General features: G+C 42.5%; 2 protein-coding genes across 3 annotated transcripts in view; one reads left to right on the top strand and one right to left on the bottom strand.

Moving 5' to 3' along the window:
- LOC121615695 (aryl hydrocarbon receptor-like) overlaps nt 1–5846 on the bottom strand; it is a 29850-nt gene extending 24004 nt beyond the window's left edge. For both annotated transcript variants that reach the window (XM_041950042.1, XM_041950044.1), the window contains exon 1: nt 5391–5846. In XM_041950042.1, the coding sequence (XP_041805976.1) occupies nt 5391–5449 (59 nt within the window). In that variant the 5' untranslated portion in view covers nt 5450–5846. The remainder of the gene's footprint in view (nt 1–5390) is intronic.
- A 9981-nt stretch (nt 5847–15827) lies between these two features.
- Nucleotides 15828–21766, top strand: ndufa10 (NADH:ubiquinone oxidoreductase subunit A10). The gene is made up of 10 exons (XM_041950657.1): nt 15828–15986; nt 17215–17383; nt 17672–17887; nt 18105–18191; nt 18438–18559; nt 18801–18880; nt 18982–19036; nt 19117–19202; nt 19472–19580; nt 21543–21766. The coding sequence occupies exons 1-10, from the start codon at nt 15912–15914 to the stop codon at nt 21609–21611; spliced, it is 1068 nt and encodes a 355-aa protein (XP_041806591.1). The 5' UTR covers nt 15828–15911; the 3' UTR covers nt 21612–21766.
- The last annotated feature ends 3384 nt before the right edge of the window (nt 21767–25150 follow it).

Here is a 25150-nt window from a genome sequence, read left to right as displayed (position 1 = left end):
TACAAACTACACTTGACATTTGATGTAAAGAACATCTTTGGAGTTTTAAGAAGCCGCTCACTTCAAAATATTTTTTTTTCTTTTATACCAAAAAAAAAGTGTCTAAGAGCAAGGAATGACATGTGTAATTCATAATTATTTGTTGACTTTGTAGGGATATTCTTCTTCCACAAGTTCAGCTGAGTGAATGTCAGAATGCTTACATCCTCAAACAGGTGGGAAAAGTATCAATTCTCAGATGCATCAAAATTCCCTCTTGAACAATTTGGCATCTCTGCAAAAGCACATCAAAGTGACTAACTCTTCCCTCTACCAGGCCAGCTTCTTTTATATGCAGAGGTGAAGTCACATTTAGCAGGAGTGGGCAGTCTAACAAAGTAGGGCGGTTATTTACTATTAATTTAAATGAGATGGATGTGATTTTAAAGAGCATGAGCCAGTCTGCCCCAGTAACTGTTATTATTTTGGTCAGCTGGGATTGGCTGCAGCCCCCCCCATAACCCTGCAGACAAGGAGTTATGGATAAGCAGTTATAGATAATGAATGGATAGATGTCATTTTGTGGTCAGACCAAACATTTGCTAGGCTACATCCTGAGTTTGAACTAGCTGGGACCCATGTGACAGCAGCAGGCTGATGGTCGACTGTTGCTGTGTCCTGTCCAAACCCATACATGTCCATGATATACCACCATCTGTGTGGTTGGAACAGCACTAAAAGCAGCAAGCAATGGCAATTAAGACCTAACAAGAGTAAATCTATAAACTTTGATTTGATCTGTCACATTAAAGGCCCTTGTGCTAATAAAATGTTATTGATGGTACTGAATTTATGCATACTGAACAGCTGGGTGTCAACTAAGTGAGTTCATTGTCGGATCTGTCATGGTTGCAGATCTCTAGTTTTTGATCAGGGTAGGATTCAGATGCAGTCTGTGCAGAACCCACAATTTAGGTAACGGGAAAGCTATCACTTTGTATAACTGAAGATCAGCACATTGGCAAGTCTAGAAATAGGAATTAAAAAAAAATCTACGACATGGTTACCATAATAGAGTCTGGATTCCGATCAATGTATTTTAAAATCTTATGGACAACTCTTAAACATAAGACGAAGGCAGTGTCTCTTTCAGATGTTCTTAAGGTGGAGTTTTCTCTGCAAACATTTAGCAAGAGGAACCAATCTGTTGGTTTCAGCCCTTCAGCCCGTCGTAGTATCATTAGTGTCAACAGCTTATCCAGGTCAAGTATCACCAAAGCATATCCGCAGTTGCAGACTCTATACCTTTCCTTAAATTTCTCTTTCCTGAAACTTTAGTCAACGACAGGTTATAAAATGCTCTCCTCTGCCACTGAATAGTCTGCAGGGAATGCAGCTTAAACTTGATTGCTGGCTTCAGACCCAAGCTGTACCGAACAGGACTGATCTCACTCTGAAGAAATGCCTAGAGGAGACAAAAGCCAGCATGCAAAACTGTTTTTTCTACCTTGATTTGCGATGGATCACGGGGCTGAGCAGCAGACATCAGGATGTTTGTTGTTGAAATGGAATCTCTCCATTCCTATTTGGATTCCTTATCTCAAGAGCAAAAGAGCAGCGATCTGAACCCAAACACCCCCGTCTCAGAGTCAAGGCATGGTGCACTCAGTCTGCTGTAATGACACTGACCCATATTTGTCTGCTCGAAGTAGGTGAAGCATCTGCCAGATTCATAAGGATGCCTCGGTGGCTCAAAAGTATGAAAAACGTGCTTTTCGTACACGTGTTTCGCTGCTGATAAACACAGACTGTAAAGTTGGAAGTAGGACAGTTTATGAAAGCGTACTCAAGCCTACAAAGAGCTTTCCACACAGAGGGGGGATAGAGAACTCAATAACATATGTTGTACATAAATGTACAAGAACAGACATGATGAATGGGTTACAACAAAAGTTGCTGTATTCAACAGTATCCTACAGAGAAGAGCAATTTTCACTAAACACTCATAGCGTTCTGCAATCAATCCAAACTTTAGGTTTTCTTTTACTTTCTGCTCAATTTCCTACATCCAGAGGAACTTCAGAGCCATGCAGAGGCAATAGCGTGACACTGAGGTAGTGTATTCTGGAAAAACTATGGCTGTGGAAGACTGTTTGAAACATGTGGATATACAGTGGAGAATTGGATGCAGAAGTTTCTCTGAGAAGTGAGAAGTCCACTGAACGTACCATCTTCTGGGAGGGAGCAAGTCACAAACTCTTGCGAGCCAACTTTCAAACACTGGCTTCAGGTCAGGTTTGCACCAAAGTTTTTTTAAAAGCTCTGGGACTGGTTTGGACTGTAATTTCTGGTCTGAGTAATACTCTGGGAAGCAGCCTCTTCTGTTGCACGGCACACTGGTTGCTTCTATTTTATTGTCAAGAAAAATCCCATCTGTTAGAAGGAGTAAAAATCACGAAAACCCAGCAAGAGCCATCGTTTACATTGCATTCATCTGGCCGATGATTCTGTACAAAGCGACAACTTTTTCCCTATACTCACTCACATCAGGAGAGATTTGGGGTTCAGTGTCTTCCTTTAGGGCACTTCAACATATGGATAGGAATAGCCAGGGAGCAAGCCTCCAATCCTACTTTGAATGACCGATCATCTCTATCACCTGAGCAACAGCTGCCTCATTTGATTAACCCTGTTCCACCATGCAGATAAACATAAGGATATATTAGGCTGACAGAGAAATAGTTCAGTTAAAAAGTCTGACTTTCAGCTACATTAATTGATATTCTAAGACAGCTTTAACATACACAACAAACTACAGTGGTGCACAGTTCTATTGTCAGCTGTTTGCTATGAATACTCATCATTTAGGTTTTATTTCAAGCTCATGTATACTGTATATATATCATAACTGGAGATATTTTTCCTATAAGAGTGTTAAAAAGCTTTGAAGTGGTGTTTGTAAGGACTCGTGTTTGAAAATTAAACAAAGGGCAAAGAACAAAGGGCAACTTTGTTGTTCACAGGGAGTGTTTTGGTGTTCTGCCAAACCTCTTATCAGCATGTCTGCCTGCGAGAGTGTCTCGCAGCCCTTTTAGATTACTGTGCAAGAAATACTTTTAAAAAACAAATTATCCCTTCTTATTAAGGACACCATTGCTTGCTAATACAAATGCACGGTCACACTGTAAAGTGTATAACTTACTAATCCACTTACTCAGTGCTAAGCACACATTCACACGTATTACCACTGTGCTCTATGGGTAGAGAAAGGGGGGCTTTAATGTGCTCTATACACTATAATGAACCCATACTTTCACAGAAACCTGTAGAAATGTTGCTACTGCTGAAAAACAGCACATAAAGGACATAAAAAGAAGGTTTCAAATGAATTTTTTGTGTCATTACTGTGCATTCAGCAGTGCTGCACTGCAGATACACAAAGACAACATAGCAAAAGCTAAGCAATTGATCGCTGTCAGTTCATCTCGTTTAGTTGCGAATTAAGGAGACTATACATGGGGTACAAATGTGGGCCCGTCACAAGATGACTTTCACCAGTTTGGAAAGTGAGTGTGCATTTTTGACACTGGAACTTAAGTGCAGTGTTTCGGTAGAAAATGCATGAGAACAATTTTGCTGACAAACTGTCTAAAAATTGTTGCTGAGTGGAAAACCTGATCTCTTCTAAAAACCGTTACGCAGAATACATTAAATGAGTACTTTTAATAACAGTGCGATGCAGGGCAAAGGAAATTGGTAACATACACAGAAGGCATCCGGGTAATAAAACAGAGAATTTGGACGGCCAGCTCTGCCGTGGAATGCCCCTGTGTAGTGACCACAGCTTTTTACAGTCAGGCTCAATGGTGCCTTTGTGCAGCTGAGCCCAGCTGGCCGTCCAGGAAACTTCAGTCCTCATCGCAGTCCCACATCATCAGAAACACAGACGTCTGCACACAGCCCACCTTTTTATTTTGGGATTTAGACTGGGAACAGCCTATATGCAACTTGCCAGATCACTATAAGCAGGCTATACGCAGCACTACACTCTGTTGACTCAGTGCACGTGTGTTTAAAATCATTTTACGATAGTACTGTTATCAGTTTTTAAAAGTGTTAGAACGGGTATACGTTTACATTACTTGTGTAAACAAACCTTACTTGGATTTGGTTTGTTGTCTATCGTTAATCCCTGTATTAAAGAAATGCCAATCAATTCAAAAGTAATAGCAGGGCCAATTCCTGAATTCTGGATTGTGATCAAGGCCGAGATCTTTGGTTTACATCTGAGAGAAAATGTGCCTTAACAGAAGTCAGCTGTAACTATTCACTATTGGTCAAGTTTCATATTTAAGTATGAAACTTTGAGTATGAAACTTCCTTTTTAAATATGAAACTTTGAGTCACATGATGAATATCCAATATTTACTTATGACTTATTTCATGAACTAGACCATCAATCAGTTCACATAAATGCATTTTAGAGAAGATACCATAATGCAGCAGTCAGACTAAGTCTGGACAAGCTCCAACTTTAAAAACATCTGCTTGTATGTTAATGCATCAGTCTACACTGAAAAGAGGCCTTCAGTACATTTTGATAATTAAGTAACATAAAGAAAGTAAAATGCGAATTTATCTCTGTAGTGCAAGATTTCCATTTTTTTTTACTTTTCCTTAATTACATATTACGACATTTGTGAACTTCAAACTACATGGTATGGTCCGGTCTGCGGTGAAACAAACTTTAAAAACATGAGTCGAAACACGGAGGATGAAGACAGCAGCAGCCGCTGCAGCGCACACATCACACGGGCAGCATGAAGCGCGAGGCCGGATCGGATTACAATAACATACTCGGAGCCCACGAGCCCTCGCCTCTCCCGCCCCCCGCCCTCCTCGGAGCATCGCGTGAGAGCAGCAGCCGACTCTCCGACTTGATTGTGATTAATGCGCGAGGCCAAGATATCCATGCCAGATCCAAGCTAGACACATTCTTAAGGTAGTCCACAAAAGTGGAAACCAAACCAGAAGAGACCATGATCGTGAACACAAAACCGCACTACGTCCTTATTCTGTCATCTGTTGCTTTTTTCTGTTGCTTTTTATGAAACAAAGTCGACGTCAGTTAAAAAATATCTTAAGTTAGCTTGATTTCATGGCTTACAAACTGATGTTAGTGGCCACCATCTCTTGCAGCACTTCAGTGAACTCAAAGTTAGGCGCTCTCGGTTGGTGCATTCACCGTCCACAGTGAAAAACGGGCGACGTAACTTTCACTTCAAAATGTAACACAACTCCACATATATTCAGAATAACCTCAAATATTGCAGTCTGAACGCTTTAAGTAGAGAGAAGAGGTCAAAAGTCAGACAACCGTTTTCAGCCCAACAGTTTCTGACACGTCTTACTGTTTGAGAACAGGCTTCTTCCTCTTCTTGTTAGCATAACACCCTGAGTTTCCCAACATGGTGTCACTTCGTCTTAATGCTCACAACTTGACGTTAGGCTAGTGTTTGTGTGGCTCATTCACTCCTTCGTTAGAGGGGCTTCTTCCATCCATACAGCGACGGCGGGTGGTCCGGCGTTTACTCAGCCAGCGGTTCAAAGTCACATGTGAGGAGGCAGCCGGGGTCCGCGCAGGTTTGGTGCCGCGTTGACAACTCCCGCGGGCGGCCACTGCCGCTGACCTTGGTCGGTGCTTCACAGAAGAGGGGGCCGAGGCACCGCTGACTGCTGCTGCTTTGAGGGGGGAGGACAGGGAGACTTAGAAAAGTTTTGGCGAAGAATGCGGCTCTCTCTGTCCAACCCCTCACCTCTAGATAAACAACACGGCCTTCCTATTATTCAGAGTCAGTGCTGGTTTCTTCTCTCTGGTGCACGGGGCGTTTTCAGGAAACATGTATGTACAGTCTGACAGAGCTGCGTTTTAAGGTGGACTGGACTCTTTGTGATCGTCGACTGAGTGCGCTTCTGTAATATCCTCAATGTGTTGTGGAAAATACTTGTTTTTTTTACCCACAGCTGGAAATATGATATACATGTTTTCTCTGATAACTGCCATCATATATAATGCACACTTATCTTGTTGTTGGAACCCGCTACAAACTGGCTTCATAGAGACATTTCCACCAGCCCATTTTACTGTATGCTGTTGTAATCATACTTAATCTCATACTGTGCAGAAGCCATGCACTTTATTCACTATTGAGAAAGAACTAATGTTTACACAGCAATGATATCTTGTAAACTAATAAGGGAACACAAACAAAATCCAAGGAACTCTCATTGATTAAGTTAAAAGCTTCTTGACACGTTAATTAATCAGCTCAGAGCTGCAAGCAATATGATGTCCAGAATGATCGCTACAGTAGCTGCAACTGATTTCGTACAAGATGGAGATAAACAGGCACAAAGTTTTGCCCCTGTGTGGGGTAAGTCAAACAGCCTCACATTAGTGGGGGCTTTTAACTTGCACACTATGCACATATTTCAGACATACTTTATTACATGGCCAAAATTATATTATGCAAACATTAAACCCATATGTGATTTAGCATCTTGTTCCAAAACAATGGGCATGAATACGCTGCTGTCAGCCTCTACTCCTCTGGGAAGGCCCTCCACCAGATTTTGGACCCTGGCTGCAGGGTCTTCAATGTGCTTGAGTTTCCTGCAAGCATTCCTAAGCATTTCTTTTCGGAGCAGGCTTTGTGCGTAGGGGCACTTTCCTGCTCATGTCCCGAACTGCAGCGACAACATTGATCGCACACTATTGTCTACACTATCACTGTATGCTGCTGCATTAAGTCTCCCCTTTACAGTTATTGGAACTAAGGGGTCTACTTCAAACCATGGAGGACAGCCAGGGAGCAAGATTATTCAAATGACAATGTGTCCATATACATTTGATAAATGGTTTATAACAAAATATAACGTAGTTACAAGCAGCAATGAGGACATAGTGGCAAAAAAATTAAGACATACACTGAGTATGCCAGCTCCTAGTTTATTAGGTGCACCTAGTTCAAACTAATGCTGTCTGATAGGTCCTGTATTAAATCCTCCTTTCAGGAAGGTGAAAAAGTTCCGTTTTAGTTGAAGCTGTTTGAAAGTTGATTCAACCATGCGATCGGTTTGGAGACTGCAGGTTGTGGTGCTGTTGATCTGCATTTTGTTATACAGACAGGTGTTTCTGCTTTGTTTATGTCCACCACATCTATATCACCAACAGCAGGCTTGCCCAAGGGCACGTCAACACGGAGACTGCAGGAGCCGGGGATCGAACCGGAAACCTTCTGATTTGTGAACAACACCTCTGCCTAATCATTCGAGGTTTTGATTTCTGACATTTGACACTGGTTGTTGCACAGATGATTTTTATCACCTCACCTCACCGCAAAGGAGTGACAGCTACTTTGCCAACAGTTCCCATGGAGACCATGCACACCCTAAACTTTCCCTGTGCTGCCTCTGTAAACAGCAGTGTTTATGTTGGCCACACTTCCACATAACAGCTGTCTGTCATGTTCACATTCCCTGCTTGGTGTTTGTCACCGGTTCAAATGCTCAACTCTGTTTCCTTGATGGCACTAAAGAAAACAGGCTGACATTGTAGAAAATCCTGACTGCACGCACGTTATTTCTGCAATGGCAACATGCATTTTTTATTTCACTTTTGTTTCTCAGCTGAATTATTTCAGCTCTAAATGCATGATTTGATTTGCTGTCTGTGGAGGCTTGTGTTTTGTTTTGCTGTCTTTGGTGAGCAGCTGTCTTTACACACTATTCACTATTGTCAAAACATGCACCGTTGTTTTGTCCATTTACATCTGAATAACATCAGAAAAACTGTAGCACAAACACAAAGCGACACACTTTAAAGCGCCAAACATCTAAACAAAGGCTAGAGTAGTCGAGTGCATGACTTGTCTTGAAGGAAATGTATGTTGCTTGTTTGTTGGTGGGTTGGTTGTTAAACTGTCTTCATCATCACACTTTGCATGCCACTAATCATTCACACATTCATCACCAGTGTTGTGGTCTATATAATCATAGTAGGGGGCGATACACAGAGGGAAAAGCCTGCAATATTAAATATAATATTATTAAAGATAAAAAGCTTGTGTCCAAGTCATAATCTCTCCGCAGCTGCAAACTCCACAAACAGTCAGCTCCTGATCAGGACACATGCTGAGGCCAAGGTGGTGGAAATCGAGCCTCTTCCCACTGACACAGTGGTCAGAATGCCTCGGCTTCCACAGAGAGATGTGAGTCTGGTCTGTAGCGTGAGGCCGGGCGTCGTTCTAAGCCAGCCCTCACTTTAGATGAGGCACATGAAGGTCAGATAGAGTCACAAAAACGAAAACTTGCTTCCTTTAAGCCTTAAAAGTTTGCCACCCATATGAGCTCAAACCTAAGAGCTGTGTTTCCATGGTAACAATCAGCGGCACCAAATCACAAAACGTGGCTCTGGTTTTCTCACCATGTTGTGGATTGAGTCATGAGAAGGGAAAGAGTTTTGACAGGCAGCAGTGAGGACATCGATCAGCCATTTTTGCTGTGACTTTGTGGAGTATTGTGTGTTAAAGAAGTCCCACCCCACCCTGAATTCAAATCAGTCCAGTTTAAGATGCTTAGGAACCAGACAGCTTTGTGCAACAGATGAATTTAGACTAGTTAAGGCCAGCCTGGCTGCGTGCAGCGACAGAGACCCCCACGCTGAGCAGGATAACAAGCAGCCAAGCACTGAGGGAAATGGGAAATGTGAGCACGGCAGCTGCCGCACCACAGAATCTGGCGTGCGGTTGCTGGTGAGCGCCGTGCAACCGTTCCCATGCATTTAACCCACTTTGTGTGCTTGTTTATTTGGACCATGGCATTCCTGTGTGACAGCCACCGGTGAGTGGCCATCAACACCAGGCTCAATGTCTTTATTTCACACCAGCCTCAGAGCAATGTTCAGCACAGCAGCGACCTCACCGCCTTTTACTGTCCTCCGCCCATAACTTCCCTCAAACTTATCACAACTCTCTGTTTTGATTTGATTATTTGAAGAGTTCAGTATGTCCAGATAAGCACACTGAGACTTTGAAAGTGAAGGATTGAGCCTCTCAGGTATGTGTTAGAAACGTTCTGTGAGTAATTCCCTCCTTTGCTCTGAGCGAAGTCAAGCTCAGTATTCCCACCTGTAAACGATTATGTTTGTAAAGAACCATCAGCGACAAAAACACATATTTTCATTTGACATAATTAGAAGTCAAAGTCATAATGATTAAAGGGGATAATGATGGCTTGCTATGAAAATCAATTGTACGACTTATAAATTATAATTATGATAAACTCAACCATACTTTTCAGACCCAGAGTCATAAATAGAGGATAACATATGACTGTGGCTTACTAGGAAGGAATTATCAGATGCTGTCTGATACTTTAGACTTGATTTTGAGCAGCAGACCTTTCCTGAAGGAAGTGTGGAACAGGACATTTTGCGTCATAGAGAGTCTACTTCAGAATGATTATCAGATATTGAGTTATTATTTATATTAGATGAAAATGATCAGATTTGCCATAACACATACTAACGAGCGTTTTCTTTTCCGTCTCTCGAGCTCCGTCAGTGTATTTGTTTCGGAGGTGGGAGTGTGTCTCCATAAGGCTGCATGCTGCAGTTGAAGAAACTGGTGGAAAAGCAGACAGCTCTGATATTCTGTTGGCCATCAGACTGCAGAGTCCTTTTCAAACAGGCGGAGGCCTGACAAGAAGCAGGACTGCTGCCCTCTGGGAAGGGAAGAATCGCGTGTGAAGGACAGGAGGGCAGTCTTTAACACAGTGAGATGTAACTGAGATCCATTATACACTCAACCGCAGCTCCATTAAAATGAACACCGGGTCGTATAAAGCGCCCTGTGAGTGTCAGGATTTCTGTTCGTTTGCGCTTGTGTGGTCAGATAGTTTCAAGCGTGACGTTATTAGTTAGGTATGGAAGTTACTGTGTGTTTGGTGGGCAGCCAGAGGGAGAGACCACACTGTCAGAAAAAAAAAGGAGAGCAGAGTTGTACTTTTTTGAGGACGACATTGTGTCACCGGGGCAGCAGCCTTTACAGGAAGTACATAACACAAGTACACTTAGAATCAGGGGTCTTCACCCTGTGTCCTGTACGTGGTTTGACCTTGGCTGCTAGCAAACACTGTGGGAAGATCATGATCCTGGGCCAGTGGTGAAAACTGATGGTGAAGCATGAGCATTCACTTTCTAAATGTCTTACCAAGAACTCAATCACCCCCTCATTGTAACCAAGTGCTGCACTGTAAACTGCAGAATATACATCGAGTTTGTGCTTCTTTAGCCAGAAGTTTGTTTGTTTGTTTGTTTGGATCCTCCGTTAGATACCACAATATGCAGTAGCTATTCTTCCTGGGGTCCTCACGTTACATTCTCAAACAATATTTTCATCTGAAACATAAAATTACAGACAATACACTCCATACATTCATACCAACAATCCTTTCATGCAAGTAGCTCTGTTATTTAATTCTTGATTTCATAGAAATAAACACAGCACTAGGAAAAAAGGAAAAGAAAGGTACAAACAAAAAGCAAAACTCTCCGCTCACGCGATAACTCAACTAATCAGAAAAGCTCACATCAGCAGTGAGCAGTTCCTTCAAGGTATCCCATATGTAAATAAGTACATTTTTAACCTTTTTTTAAAGCAGCTCCTATTACTACTTGAAATTAAAAAACTTGGTAATAAGTTCCATGGCCGCATTGCCCTATAGTGCACCGTTCCTTTTATCAAATTTGTTCTGCACTGAGGCAGCCTAAATCTCCCCTCTAACACCTGCCTAGTACAATACTGATGTCGATCAGAAAAGAATGTCAATTTATTATAGAGTACCTCAGGGATTTTATACACAATAACATTCTTTATGAAAGATACAAGCAAACAGTGTAATTTACTTTTGACATTTAACCAAAATAGTTGATTATGCATTGTTGTGCTACTAGTTCTATATGGACAATTCAGAGCTATACGAGCAGCTTTACTTTGCGCCACTTGTAATTTGTGCAGATTACTTTGTGTTGTATTTGACCAGATGACAGCACCGTACTCTAAATGTGATAGAACTAGTGTCTGAATTAGTTGTTTGATTAAGTAGTTTGGTATAAATTTCTTACAATGTTTTACTACTGCCATGCCTCTGCCCATCTTTGTCACCCTCTGATTAATGTAACTGTTCCACAACATTTTGTCATCAATAATTAATACCAGCAACTTTAATTTATTTCCTGTAGCCCATTCCTTAATAAGCATTAGTTCTTTATTTAACACCTCATTTAACTCCTCTACTGTACTTGCTGAAGCATATACTGTGGAATCATCATCACCATCTTTTAAAAGCAGCAAGAGAGAGTCATTCTCGTTACAGACACTGTATCATCAGTGGAAATATTTTGCATTGACAGCCAACACTGACAGAAATGTGACATGCGATGTGATGACAAAGAATCTGAGCGCCATCACATCTACACATGCAACAACGCAAACGGGTTGCACACCCTGACTCTGAAACAGCTGAGACGCTGTGTAAAACATAAATAAAAACTTTCTGACATGTGCTCAATTAAAAACAGCACAATGACAATATATTTCATGTTCGACATCATCAACTTCATTGTAAATATCTGCTTCTTCTGAATTTGTTTGAAACAAGTTGGGACAGGAGCAACTAAAGACTGGGAAAGATGTGGAACGCTCCAAAAACACCTGTTTGGATCATTCCACAGGTAAACAGGATGATTGGTAACATGTGATAGCATCATGATCACAGGCAGACTGACAGAGCGACATACTGTATACGTGCGTATATACTCCTCCAGCTGTCTCTTTTGATTCATTTTGGATACCTAATTTTCATTATTGATCTATTTGCTTTTTTCTTTGATTAGTTAGTCTTTAAAAATATTCAGCTTGTGGTAAAGACGATGGCAAACAGTAAATGTGTGAAACTGAGAAGCTGGTTTCACATTGCTTGATAAGTCACTTAAACTCATGAAAACAGCAGCTAGTCATTTTCTGTTAGTGGACTAAAGGATTAATCAGATATTTTTTTCCAGCTGTAGTCGATGTACCTCAGATATCAAAGATTTGCAAAATGTGACACAAAGAAACAACATACTGTTAGACCAGGTGGATTGCAAAACTCTGGAAAATGGTTTCACATTGAGCGCCCTGCCTGCGGTCGTTTCACACAAAAGACTTTATGTAACATCACATGTTCCAACACTGACAGTGCAGTCAAGAAATGATCCGACAGGAAACGGTCCGAGGTGCGAGCCAACAGGTGTCAGTCAAGCAGTTGCTTTAAAAACACTGCTGCCAGTCTCAGATTTGAATTCTCAAATGTTCGATGTGAACTGTATTTCAAAGAAGTGTTGTCGTATCGTTTTGCTTTGAAAGCTGTGCAACACAGTGTGGAACCACAGCGTCAGTCAAAGCTACACTTTAAAGCCAGCCAAAGAGATTTTCATCGGCGTGCTGACATTTTGGTGGCATTTGGTCGTTATTTTCCAGTTGTGAGATGCGGATACAAAGCGCAGTACAAACACTGGAGCACAGGTTGCACCCACAACACGGTGTGAAAAGCAACAGTGATACATTTACTGTCTGAATGTTGGGTTTTTTCATGTTCATGCTACTGTTGCAGTGGGCTTCTTTGCATGTTTTAAGGCAGGTGTACAGCAGAAAATACACGCTACCGTGCTGGTTGCCATGCTTTTGAGTTGTATTTATGGTAAACAACGCAGGCGAGCCTCCTCCCTGCTGCTGCTGTTAAAGCCAGTCCAAACTGCAGAGGAGTGAAATAAAAACTGCTGTAAAACCAGGGGAAATTTGGCAGAGATAGATTTGCCAAACCCCTCAGCTGGCCTCACAGGGCTTCAGCCGTGAGACCTGAATGTGGAGTATTGTTGTTTTACTGTTGACTAATTACTCTGGTTCCTGTGTGTGTGTGTGTCTGTGTGTGTGTGTGTGTGTGTGTCTTTGTGTGGCAGGATGTGTCCACAGGAAAGTGTTGGTACCGTACTGTAACTGTGTGTATGAGTGTGTGCGTGTGTGTTGAATGAATTCATCTCTCAACGTTGGCTGCAAAGATCTGTTGCTTGCAGGCTTTTCCCTCAGTGTATTGCCCCTTTTTCCCACACGTTAGAGTAAACTATCGCCAGTTCTTTTTTTAATCAGTGGAACTGGGATTAAAAAAGACATTCAAACTTTGCTGACAAAAACATCTGTCGGTCTGAAACGAGCTGTGCATGAATCGTAGTGTTCTTGGTGAGCCACTGAGCTTCCCTCTGGAGTCAACATCAGGTTGAAACTTCTTGCACAAAAGATATCACAATGCATGAAATTTGCTGAGTGTATTCAACTTCATAGAGGATAATCCTTTATTATGATGACCCCCATGGAACCCTGCATGCTAAAACATATGTTTAGATACTAGTTTGTAGTGTATTTGCCTAATAATGTTTTAGGGAAAACATAATTCCTGTGTGGATTACTTTCAATGTTCAAAGTTAGTCCAGGACACAAACAGCTGTGTTCTCGCACTGCACAGGAGCAGCAGAGGTGGTTGGTACAAAGTGCTGGGCTTTGACAACAGACACACTTTGGTTAAGGTTGAGGGAATTTGCGGTTCTGGTTAAATATTTTAAAAGAAAACACATCCTGTCCAAAAAAGACCGCAAACTTTTCCAAAACCCAACCCTTTGGTGAATCATACTTTAATATTGTGGCAAAACTAACAAAAAATGCTACCAGGGAACATTTTGCAGATACATTTTGGATGAACACAACTTTGCAGATCATCAAAAACATTGCCGTATCGTGTTGATACAAAATTGACCCAATTGCATTTTGAGCCATGGTTGGTCATGCCATGACCTTTTCTCTAGCTCCAACCTCCGAAAACAGTGTAACCCCACTGATGTTAATGCTTGCTTAAGGGTGCATGAATAATCTTGCAGGCTGTAATAAACATTGTAGCCTCTCGGGGGCACTGCTGAGGCTTTAGATGTGCACTTCCAGAGGTGCAACTAGTCTGCATCGTGAAAATGGCTGACAACTAAAACATGATGCTCCATCCAAGCTGTGCATTTGACAAAATCTATGGAGGAAGAGAGGTTAGAGTAAAAGCTGGAAAACAGATGCAAACAGTAGAAGGTTATTGTTGGTGTCGTGGGCAGTGTCAGCACTAACTGAATTCAACTGAAATCTTTCAGTGAGTGCGTCTGAACAGACTTGACTGTGCAAAGCTGAAACACTGTAGAGCTCAGACTGAACCGTCTATGAAATATGAAGCTGTGTAGCTGACCGTCAGACTTGTTTACATTGGTGGTTTCCTTGCCTACAGAGGAAACAGCCAGTGAGTCACACTTGTATGCTGACAGGCTGGAGGTGTCAGATAAAATCTTGAGAATTCATGTGTGAATGTAGGAAGCCTGTAGCTGTAGGGGAAAGTGCAAGGGCAGGAAGAGATGAGTGTAACCGAAACAGAAGGTGACTGCGTACTGGTGAGTATAGTCAGTGTGAAACCACTGAAGAGACGAAGAGAATGAGGTATAGTCATTTGTTTTGGTGTCATTCTCCGTAAACCAATGTCACAATAACAGCTTTCTTTTGATGGTTTAATCCACAGCACCTCTGCCACACCTGTTTACTACACCTGTCCTGTTGGTGAGTCATTACTGTACTACAAAGACACAATGGGATGTCAAGCATTGCTTCGACCCACATTATGTAAATTCTATTCCGAATCATGAAGAATCCTAACATCGGAAAAATATTTTCATCTTGAATCAGAAACATTTGTCAAATAACTACTGTACATTTATAATTTTCCCTTTGATGTGATGCTGATTTCAGGGTAGAAACTGAGCTCATGCTGCTGGTTCCACAAACATGGGCATATGGGGCCATCACCACTATCACACACTGACTGTGTTTGTTTCTGGCAGAGTGATGTGATTTAAATCCATGCATCAAATACAAAATTGCTCAGATATTTATTCCTTTATCAAAGCAGCACCTTTTTGAAATGTCTCTTGTCTGGCGGTCAGTTTATTGTTATGGTCATTTACATTTCTTGAGGGAAGCACACTGAGCCACCGACTTTTTCACTGCATATGGTCACATTGCAGTAGAATTTTTTGTTGTTTCTTGGTGAATAAACAGCGGTAGCATTTTCTGACATGATTGGTGAGACAGGGCTGTTTAAAATAAATCAACACTGCCACCTGCTGGTCAGAGGACAGACATACACACCAGGCGTGTATATAGGCCAATGTTGTGGCTCCAGTGGAGCTTTATTAAAGGTAAAGATAACAGTTAATTGCAAGAATGATTAGTTATTCATTCATTCAATTCATTATAAGCCAGATGACTTTTTTTTTTTTTTTTTTTTTTTAGTATTTTCTTACATCTTATAGGCAAGACAATGATTTATTAGACTCCTGCAGGATGTCTTTATTTTATTTTTTTTTTATCAAAATTGTTTTTTGTGAACTATAATCATTCATTTTCATTTTTGCTATTTAAACTGTTAATTGGTCGAAAAAAGAGAGAAAAACACGCTCACCCGATATCAGACTTATCTGATGCGCTGGAGTCAACTGAAAACTATACAACTGAATGAAAAGAGGTCTCTGACAGAAAGCCCTCTATTTGCACAGATTTGAGGGTGCGGATGTTTTTTTTTCATTCACTTTATAAAAAACGCAATATATTCAGGCAACAGTTAGACATACTTAAACGTACAATGTATGAGACAACCCTACGCAAAGGCCCTTACTTCCTCTGACGTATTATTCAGTCGCTGGGCTGCGGTGATTTTTCGGGTCAGATCGGAGGGTCTTTGGAGGACAGTTAATCATGGCCCTGAGGGTGATCCGGCTGGTCATCCCATCGGGAGCAACTGCTTTTAAATCGGTGAACATTGTGCAGAAGGTAAAGATGGGGAACGTGCAGACACTGACTCTTCTCTGTCCTGCAAAATGTCTCAAGTTTACAAGGGCAAGCTAACTTTGCTAACTAGCGTCCTAGCAGCTAGCATCACAGCCGGTCGTGAACATGCTACCTCCTGGTTTGCAGATGATGCTTGCAGTCGAGAGCTAAGTGGGTCAATAAAACAAGTTGGCAGTACAGCAAATTTGAAAATATTTGCGTGGAGGCATAAGTTAAATGACCTCCTTATCCAGGCAGGTCGGCATCCCACTGTTGAAGCTAATAAATGGTATGTCATTCGGTTGAGCCAGTCCCGATGTTTCCAAATGCAGGGTTTCAACCAAAACACCGCAACGGTTTACAGCTGTCGTTATTCTCGTTTCTTACCTCAACACTCCGTGATTCGGTCACGTATATGCAAACCTTCGGGGGGGAGCATATACGTGAAACATGATGGATTAACCATTAGCAACACCTCTCTCATTGCAGCACAACAAGTCAACGGCATCAACTACTGTTGCACTGCACTAGTTTAAGATAGATGCACCTGGGAAAGCAGCTACTGGACAGTGTACTGTAAAGGTCTGTCTCACAAGTCGTTTGGTACCACTGCCTGTTGTTGTTCCTCTTTACATTGTCACTGAGCTGTAATGCATATGGCTCACTGTTTTCACTCCAGGTCAGTTGTTACAAGGAGAGAATAGTAAGATAACATCCATTAACATGTTTATGTCATAGTCTGTGTCAAGGCTGGATTACCACCTGAGCACTGGGCCCCAGGTTGTTGGTGTGGCAGTTTCTTTGTAGTATTTGTCATTAATTGCAATTCTTGTGTACCACTAGAACACATAAACAACTGAAATAGTCAGGACCTTGTACTTGTACAGGGGGCTTGTGTCATCTCTAGTTTTAATACCTGTAATACATCGGTTGAAATGATTTTTACATAGTGCATTTTGTTTAACAAATTTGAGTTGACAAACTAACTTCCTTCTTTCTAGCTTGGTTATTTAATTCATTTGGACCAATATATCTGACTTAATAATCGCAATATGAATTTTTCTTTTGTTCTCTCTATCTAATATCGTTCAGCCCTGATATATACTCACAATATGGGCCGACAGCTCATTTGTCTCCTCGGGCCCACTGGGGAATTTATCTGGCTCTGGCCTGTTATCATTTAAAGATTTGTGTGTGTGTGTGTGTGTGTGTGTGTGTGTGTGTCATGCAGGCAGGCGTTCACACAAGCTCCGTGAGAAGCCTACGGTATGGCTGGTGGGCCTACGCACTCGGTGAGAGGACGACGCCACGGTTGAACCAGTACAGCAAAATCATCTCCGTGGATGGCAACTTGGCCTCAGGGAAAGGAGCAATGGCCCAGAAGCTGGCTGACAGGCTGGGTAACGATCTCAGTGATTCCCTCAGGTTTAAAGTTATGCAGTGGATGACTAAAATGAGGCTAAAATGACTGACTGACATTTCTGAGGCTAGTACTAGAGTTACAAAATCCATACTACCTGCTACATACATACTGAGTGGGGCATTTCATTGTTGAAAAATAAGTTAAAACAAGACTGGCTAAATGACCTCAGACATGTCTCTGGCTCTTCCCCTCAAAAACATATACAGTAATACTGATTCATCTGCTATAATCTAGAAAACAAGATCTTCTAATTCTATATGCACAGGGATGCTCTACATGCCCGAGCCTGACACTTTCTACTTGGACAAGATGACCAACGAGAAGGAGCCACTTCCTGTCGACTTCAACGGGATGTGCAGCCTGGAGAAGTTCTACACAGACCCCAAAGCTGCCGACGGAAACAGCTACAGACTGCAGCTGTGGATGTACACCATGAGGCTGCTTCACTACGCTGACGCCATCGAACACCTGCTCACCACAGGTAGGGGGCCAGACCTCGAACACGCAGCGCTCTCCTGTTAGGTCATATGCATGGCAGGCAGTGGATTCGTACATATGTTGAATATCATGTTTGTGATTGTATACAATCAAGTCTGCAGTTTTTGTGATGTCAGTAGATTGATCATAGTAATAACATTTGGAGAATGGGAGGAAAGTAACAGAATAACTCATCTACATACTGATCTTCTGCGTTTAAGGCCAGGGAGTGGTCCTGGAGCGTTCCCCCTTCAGTGACATGGTCTTCCTGGAGGCCATGTTCAAAGAGGGCTACATCAGGAAGGAGTGTGAGTACTCAGCGTCACTAACAACAACCCACTGAACTATAACACACAGCCATTAAAAGTCATTTTCTTTATTTCAGTAGGCTCAAATATACAAAGTATATAATTCAGTCCTGCTTTCATCTCGTTTGGTTTCAGTTAGATCAGCTGCTAAAAAGAAATGTAGAATTTGGATATTGTGCGTACTGCAAAAACAAATTGCAGTTCACACATTACACATTTGGTAAACAAATGTCCCGTGGCTTGCAGGTGTGCAGCACTACAATGAGATCAAAGACATCAGCATCTGCGAGTTCCTGCCGCCGCACCTCGCCATCTATGTTGACATGCCAGCTGAGGAGGTTCAGAAGAAGCTGAAACAGAGCGGCAAGGTAGCGAATCACACTCACCTGGATCCTGGGATCCTGTCAACACATTTCAGCCTCACTCATTAACTCTGAGTGGAGGGCGTAATCTTCCCTCTTCCGCTGCAACAGCGGAGCAGGAAGAGACATCAGAGGGCTGGATATGCTGATCCCAAATAAAACGTTGATGGTGTAATGTGGGCAGTTTAATCAGGCTCTTTAAGCTTCATGTGACTGACTTGTTAAAATGGAATCTCTTTATTCTCAGTCCTATCTTCAGAATGTGCCCCTGACTTATCTCAAGGCCATCGAGGATTGCTACAAGAAGTCTTTCATGCCCCAAATCAGGTGAGGATTAAAACATTAAAACTCCGAGCCAGTGTGTGGATATCTTTCTTTCCAAATCTTAAGTGTTTGCTTAAACGAAGCTGTGTGTGTTTTTCTTTTAGCAAAACATCAGAACTGCTGGCTTATGATGCCGCCCAAGCCCAAGATGTTGAACGGGTAAGACTATAGTGGGCAGCAGCACCTAAAGTCCACTATTTGAGTGGACAGGCAGCTTATTTATTGTGTGCTGTCCACAGGTGGCAGAAGACATTGAGTATTTGAAGTTTGACAAAGGGCCGTGGCTGGAACAGGATGACGTCACCTACCACCACATGCGGATGCTGTGAGTTCTTGATTAGCGTACTACGTTTCCTCATTGAAATGCAAATGACACAGAGGAAGTCAGATTCGTACCAACATATCACAACCTCTGCCTCTGTTGTTCCTGCTCATTATAGATAAATATGCAAAGCACCTGAAATGAATCATGTGGAGAACTGAAAATGCAGATTTGTTCTGTTTGACTGTTGTGTGCGAGCGCCGACATGCAGGTTTTCAACACTTCGCCATAAGCTGTCTTTTTTTTTTTGTCTTTTTCTCCGTGTTTCACAGGGTGGAAGACAAACAGCGGGTGGCAACCCTGACCCACATACCGAAGTTCCTGCCAGAGATAACCATCGGGGCCCACGAGTACGATGAAAAATACTATGCCTATAAATCGGTATGTAGAGATAAGGTTGCACATATTTCATGTTAGACAGCTGAACAGAACAGCAATGGACAGAATGAAAACCCTGTGTGATTGACTTGCATTAGAATTATTAAAGCCTGTCCAACGACATATATATTTCTAACTGGGAAACACTGCATCCGGAAAATATGGCCTGCATCACAGCTTTGCTTTAACGGTTGTCCTTTTAATTTGGGTTTTGTGTGGTGTCCCATCAGTGGCAGTGTTATTATTTTTATGCTGAACGTACCCCCTGTGGACATTTACTGCTTACCGTGAGATGGAGCCAAGTCTTTACGAGCAAGCCCCCGTTTGTTTGTGGCGGTGGGGTGCACGCGAGGACGCAGGTGCGCATGACGCAGCACACATTGCTGCTGCTGCTTCCATGCTGTTCCACTGAGGGACAGTCGGTGGCAGTGATGCGCAGAGAAACACGTCAACGTGCCCACGAAGGCGAGTAAAAACAGTTCGATAGCAAACATGGGTGTGTTTTGAGGAAGACAGCGTGTTTGTCTGGCTTCAGGGACCCACACAGAGCATTTTGGATTGGAGCACTGAGTGTAGCCACAGCTTTGTTTGTGAATCAGAAAACTCCACAGGTACCTTTTGAATTTGGTCAATAAAAAGATGCAACCAAGATATACTGAGGCAGGCATTTTCCATTTGATAGTTAGTATGCTAATGGTGCAAGAAGTAGTTTGCTACAGTATCTTGGTGAGAACCTGGTACCTGAATCTGCATGCTGATATATATATTTTTTCATCTGGTCTCATCTCGCGAGGCTGATCCGTTACTGCACGGTTTAGGAAATTCAGCAAATTAATCTTTTAATCCATCCTTCAGTCAAGCAGCATTCAACAGCGATTTGAAGGACAGCGCTGCTTGGATCAGCAGATCTCAAACATCAACAAATGTGAACTTTTCGACGCACCCCCGCTCTGCTCCCAAGCGCTCTGCACATACACCTGTGTGGAATGATCGTTCTACTAATCCTGCAGATCAGGTGGCGACACCTAATGAGACGCTGGATGCTGTTGGCTGGCAACATTAATTAGCTGTGTTGAAGGAGCGGCGGTTGCCTTTTTGTTTCAATGCTTTGTTATTATCTGAGGATAAGTCTTGTGAAGAGCACCTTATTGAAAGCGACAAAACCATATTGAGCCCTGCCTATGTCTAAATCCTCGCCGTTCTCTTTGCCATGTGACGCCTGCGCTGTGCTGTAGGCACGCCGCAACTCATTTTCTTTCACTGAAATATTGAACGGCTCGTAGTTACAAGAAGGCAAATACCAAATGTGGAATATTCTGCGAGACTTTTGGTATCATCAGTCTTTCAGCGAAACATTTGGGTGTGACCTTTTCTGTTTATTGACTGGAGACTTTTTTTTTTGTCTCCCCCTGCTGCAAAAACGAGGCTGCGTAATGCTACAGGAGGCTGTGACCTGACATTTAGTTCTGAGCTCGGCTCTCAGTGGAGAGAACGAGAACTGTGGCACGTGGCGGCGTAATCTCCCTCAGCACATTAGACTTGACAAAGTAAAGTCATGGAAGGACGTTTGTAACACTGATGTATTGCAGCTCCCATTTCAGGAGAAAATATCGCTCAACAGTGAAAAAAGATAAAGATATTTCATTTCAAGTTGTAACAAGTAAATGGTTGATTTTAGTTCTTCTTATTCCCAAGATTAAACTGATTAAACAGATAACTTCCCTGCATTACTTCAGAATAAATGCCTTTATATTGAGTGTGAAAGCATCAGATTTAGCTCAGTAACCTTGATTAGATGCATTGAGCTATTTTAATTAGAACCAGTAAATTTAAACACAAAGTGATACCTCTGCTATGTACAGTGCTTCACTTAATTATGCTTGTCCAACATGCTATGTGGTTCTGTTGTTTTCAGAGTTCAGTCTGTCTCCTTTTACTCTAATTGTCTTTTTTTTGGCCTTCTAGCTTCCTGGGAAGAAGTACGCCCCTGGTTACAATGCAGACGTCGGGGACAAACACATCTGGCTGAAGTAAATGAGTCCACGGGCCTGCTGCTAATTCAACCCTCGTCACTGGCTGATCAGCTCTCTGAGTGAAGTCTGAACAACTCCTTCACTATTGATCCTTGTCTTCTGTTGTACATCCTAAATAACGTGTATGTATTATTAAAAGAATAAATTTTGAATCTACAACATGTGTTTGTCTTAATGGAAGGCAATGGAAAGACAGAGGTTGAAACGCAAACGCAAAATCTGAGAAACATTTAGCACAAATACACCAGGATACACAGGATCACATGATGTCATGTTGCGAAGTTAAAGTCAACTTGGCTGTGTGGAGAATTGTGCATCTGCCATCCTGAAGCTCTCCAGGTGAACGGTCCCGTAAGTTAGCGGCTGAATTGTGACGCCTTGCTTGGCTTCATCTTGGATCGATGCATGATACAGCTAAAACAAGGACAACAAAGCTGGACAGAGATGGGTAATCTCATTCAGTATTTAGAAAAGCAAAAGTAAACACTGTACATGTGGAACTGTCTCTGTAAATTGTAATCAAGAATATGATTTGCAAGGGTGCACAGTGCAAAGACTGCTGGAATAAATGTTGAATGATTAATGTCATAGATTACACACATGAAGTGCATATTTCTGTCCAGTATATGCATGTAGACATGTTTGTATACAGTATATGGAGCATGCAGGGTTTATATTTGACAGTGATGGATGATCTGTCCCTGTTACAGCACAGTGTGCATTTTAAACTGTATATCATTTGTTGGATGTTCTGGTGTTAGAGGGTTATTAGCACTGTATGACTGATTGAACTGTTCATCGGAGTGATGGCCTGTGGGAAGAAACTGCTCCTGTGTGTTGGTTTTGGTGTGCAGACCTCTGCAGCACCTTCCTGAAGGGAGAAGTTTCAAATGAGTTGTGTTCAGGGTGTGATGGGTCTGCAGTGATGCTTCCTGCCTCTTTCCTGATTGGACCTGTGTAAGTCCTGACTGGAGGGCAGGTCGGCACTGATGGTTTTCTCTGACTGTCCATTACAGTCTATTGCTTGGTGGCCGATCCAAACCAGACAGTGATGGACGAGCAGAGAACAGGCTGGATTATTGCAGTGTAGAACTGGAGCAGCAGCTCCTGAGGCAGGTTGAACTTCCTCAGCTGGCACAGGAAGTACTCCTCTGCTGGGCCTTTGGTGCTTTCTGGGGTTTTGGAAGTACTTTATGGCAAGGGTACATTAATTATCACAGCTCCAAGCGTGAAAAGCATGAAGTAAGTCAGCAGAAATCAATAGTATGTCATGGAGGACTTAACTAACCTGAATGCAACAAGTAGGGTGTTTCAATCATCGTGATTTCTTTGAGTTATTGATGATGCTCAATTCTTCTTCACTGGTAACTCTGCTGTTAAAGGGACAGGCCTCTAGCAGCAGAAAGTATTTTCTTTTATTATTTGTATTTTTTGACAGTCCTTAGCTCGTAACCTAAACTCAACATACTGTTGCTGTTTCAGTGCCTTATTAAGTTTGAGTGTTGTGAGTGAAACACATTGAAGAACTGATGCATCTGCAGGGCATTTTGTGTAAACTCTGCGACCGTAGTATCATTTTGCCAAACCATTAATCCTTAATACATCTAATTTCATGCCACGATTAATCATGTGTAACTCATCAGTGTTGATGGTTCACCACTTTATTTGAGTTGCTCATGAATTCATGATCATTCGTGTGCCTTTACCATAAAGTGTTCCCGTCCATGATGCTGCAGCCTTTGATGAACCAGACCAAGCTGCTCTTGTCTGTATCCAGAACCCAGATTTTCTCCAGCATGGCGCCTGGGGGGAAAGAGAAGGTATTAAAGCTGCTGTCGCCATCGCCCATCTGTATTGTGCTGAAAGCAACCCTTTTCCCTGAACTACTGCATGATGTAGTGGCAGGACTCTCTGACCAGTCTGCTGTGCTGATTGCAGTGTGAAGGAAAAGTCTGCCACCCATGGTTGATTTAAAATTATATCTATTATCTCAGCAGTAATGAGTCCTCTACAAAACGAAATAGAGATCTGCTATTTGTAATAATAATCAAAGGGCTAAAAATATCAAAGAGCAGTTCTGGAGTGTGAAAAAGAAGTGGTGATTATCAATCCCTTCATTATCCTGTCATACAAGTGACTGGCTCATTATTATCACAGTAGGCCTGGACTTGACATGCTGGACAAGGTGGTTTCCAAAAGTACTGCTCTGCAGAACGGCGAGGCAGAGCAGTTCTAGGACAAGTACTGTGAGGAAGTCCACTGCCAAAGAGAAGACTCCCTCAGGACAGAGCTGCTTCAGCCTCTGTACCCCTTGGAAGTTGATGAAAGTTCTGCCTTCCACAGGAATCATGTTATTCTCTCTCCAGCACTTCAGACCCCAAAATGCCCCAAAGGAGCCGCAGGGGAGCGCTGTCAGAAGGTCCCTGGACACATCGAAGTACTCCGTGCTGAATGGGAAGTGGCGGAGAGCAGTGGAGACATTTCTGGCTGAACCGTTGCTATAGTTCAGGTCTGGCAGAACGTTAAATCTCTTACAACAAGTTCAAACTTCCCCAGCAACTGACGAGGCCAGAAGTCATGGTGAAGGAAAAGTAACCTGAAGGCAGAAGAAACAAAGGAATAAATGTGCTTGTTACAAAGTTTCTCAACAGACAAAATATCCAATACTTTTGTTAATTTTTAAAAACTGGCATGTATTGAAAGACCTTCATGACTGTACTGTGTTTGAGTGAACACTTTCCTCCCTTGCAGGTGGAAACACCAACAACAAAGTTACAAGTTCAGTGTGAACAAAACAAAGAAGTACTTTGCAGGTCACTCAAAGTGTAACAAAGTAAGAAATCCACCCTTAGTTGGCCTGGACAGTCAGCAGGCAACGAAGGCCGGATGCCTGCCAGGAGCTGAAAAGAGGCTGTCTACTTGCACTCCGAGTGCCAGAGCATCAGGGCTACTCAGACAAAAGGAGTGTGAATAATTGACAGCGCGGCAGCCTAGCGCAGTCACAGTGAGCTAATGGAGGATGGAAAACATGAACTCCAGAGAAGGCAACTTGGCACAGTGTCCTGTCTGGTATAATGTAACACAGAGGTCTTATCAGGCAGGGGGGCTGTGGAGTATTTTTGTGGAATGGAGTTGTAACTGTATAGACATCGCAGAAGTAGAACTGATCTTACATCTTATTGGTACTTATTGGCATTGAAACCCACAGACTGACGAGGAAATAAATGCAACATATCACTTTAAGTTTGTGAGGGGGCCTGAGTGGGACAGGCAGGGGCGCAGCATGACACCCTGAACCCTGTATATAGGCATTCTCTACTAGCCCCTCCCCACATCCAAGGCTACTCATTCCAGTATCTTTGTGGGCTCTCCTCACATGAGGGCCCTCTATCCTGAGTCCCCTTTCCCTCCAGTTCTATCTCCCCGGGGACAGGCAACCTGTAACAGGATAAGATTAACCCCTGATATTAACATAATGGCACAGTGATTCTCTTTGGGTTTCATTTTCAGATCATGGTGGCGTGCCATGACCTGATGCGG

The sequence above is a fragment of the Chelmon rostratus genome, chromosome 13 (assembly GCF_017976325.1).
Source record: "Chelmon rostratus isolate fCheRos1 chromosome 13, fCheRos1.pri, whole genome shotgun sequence".
Lineage (NCBI taxonomy): Eukaryota > Metazoa > Chordata > Actinopteri > Chaetodontiformes > Chaetodontidae > Chelmon > Chelmon rostratus.
This window is presented reverse-complemented; position numbering and strand designations above follow the sequence as displayed.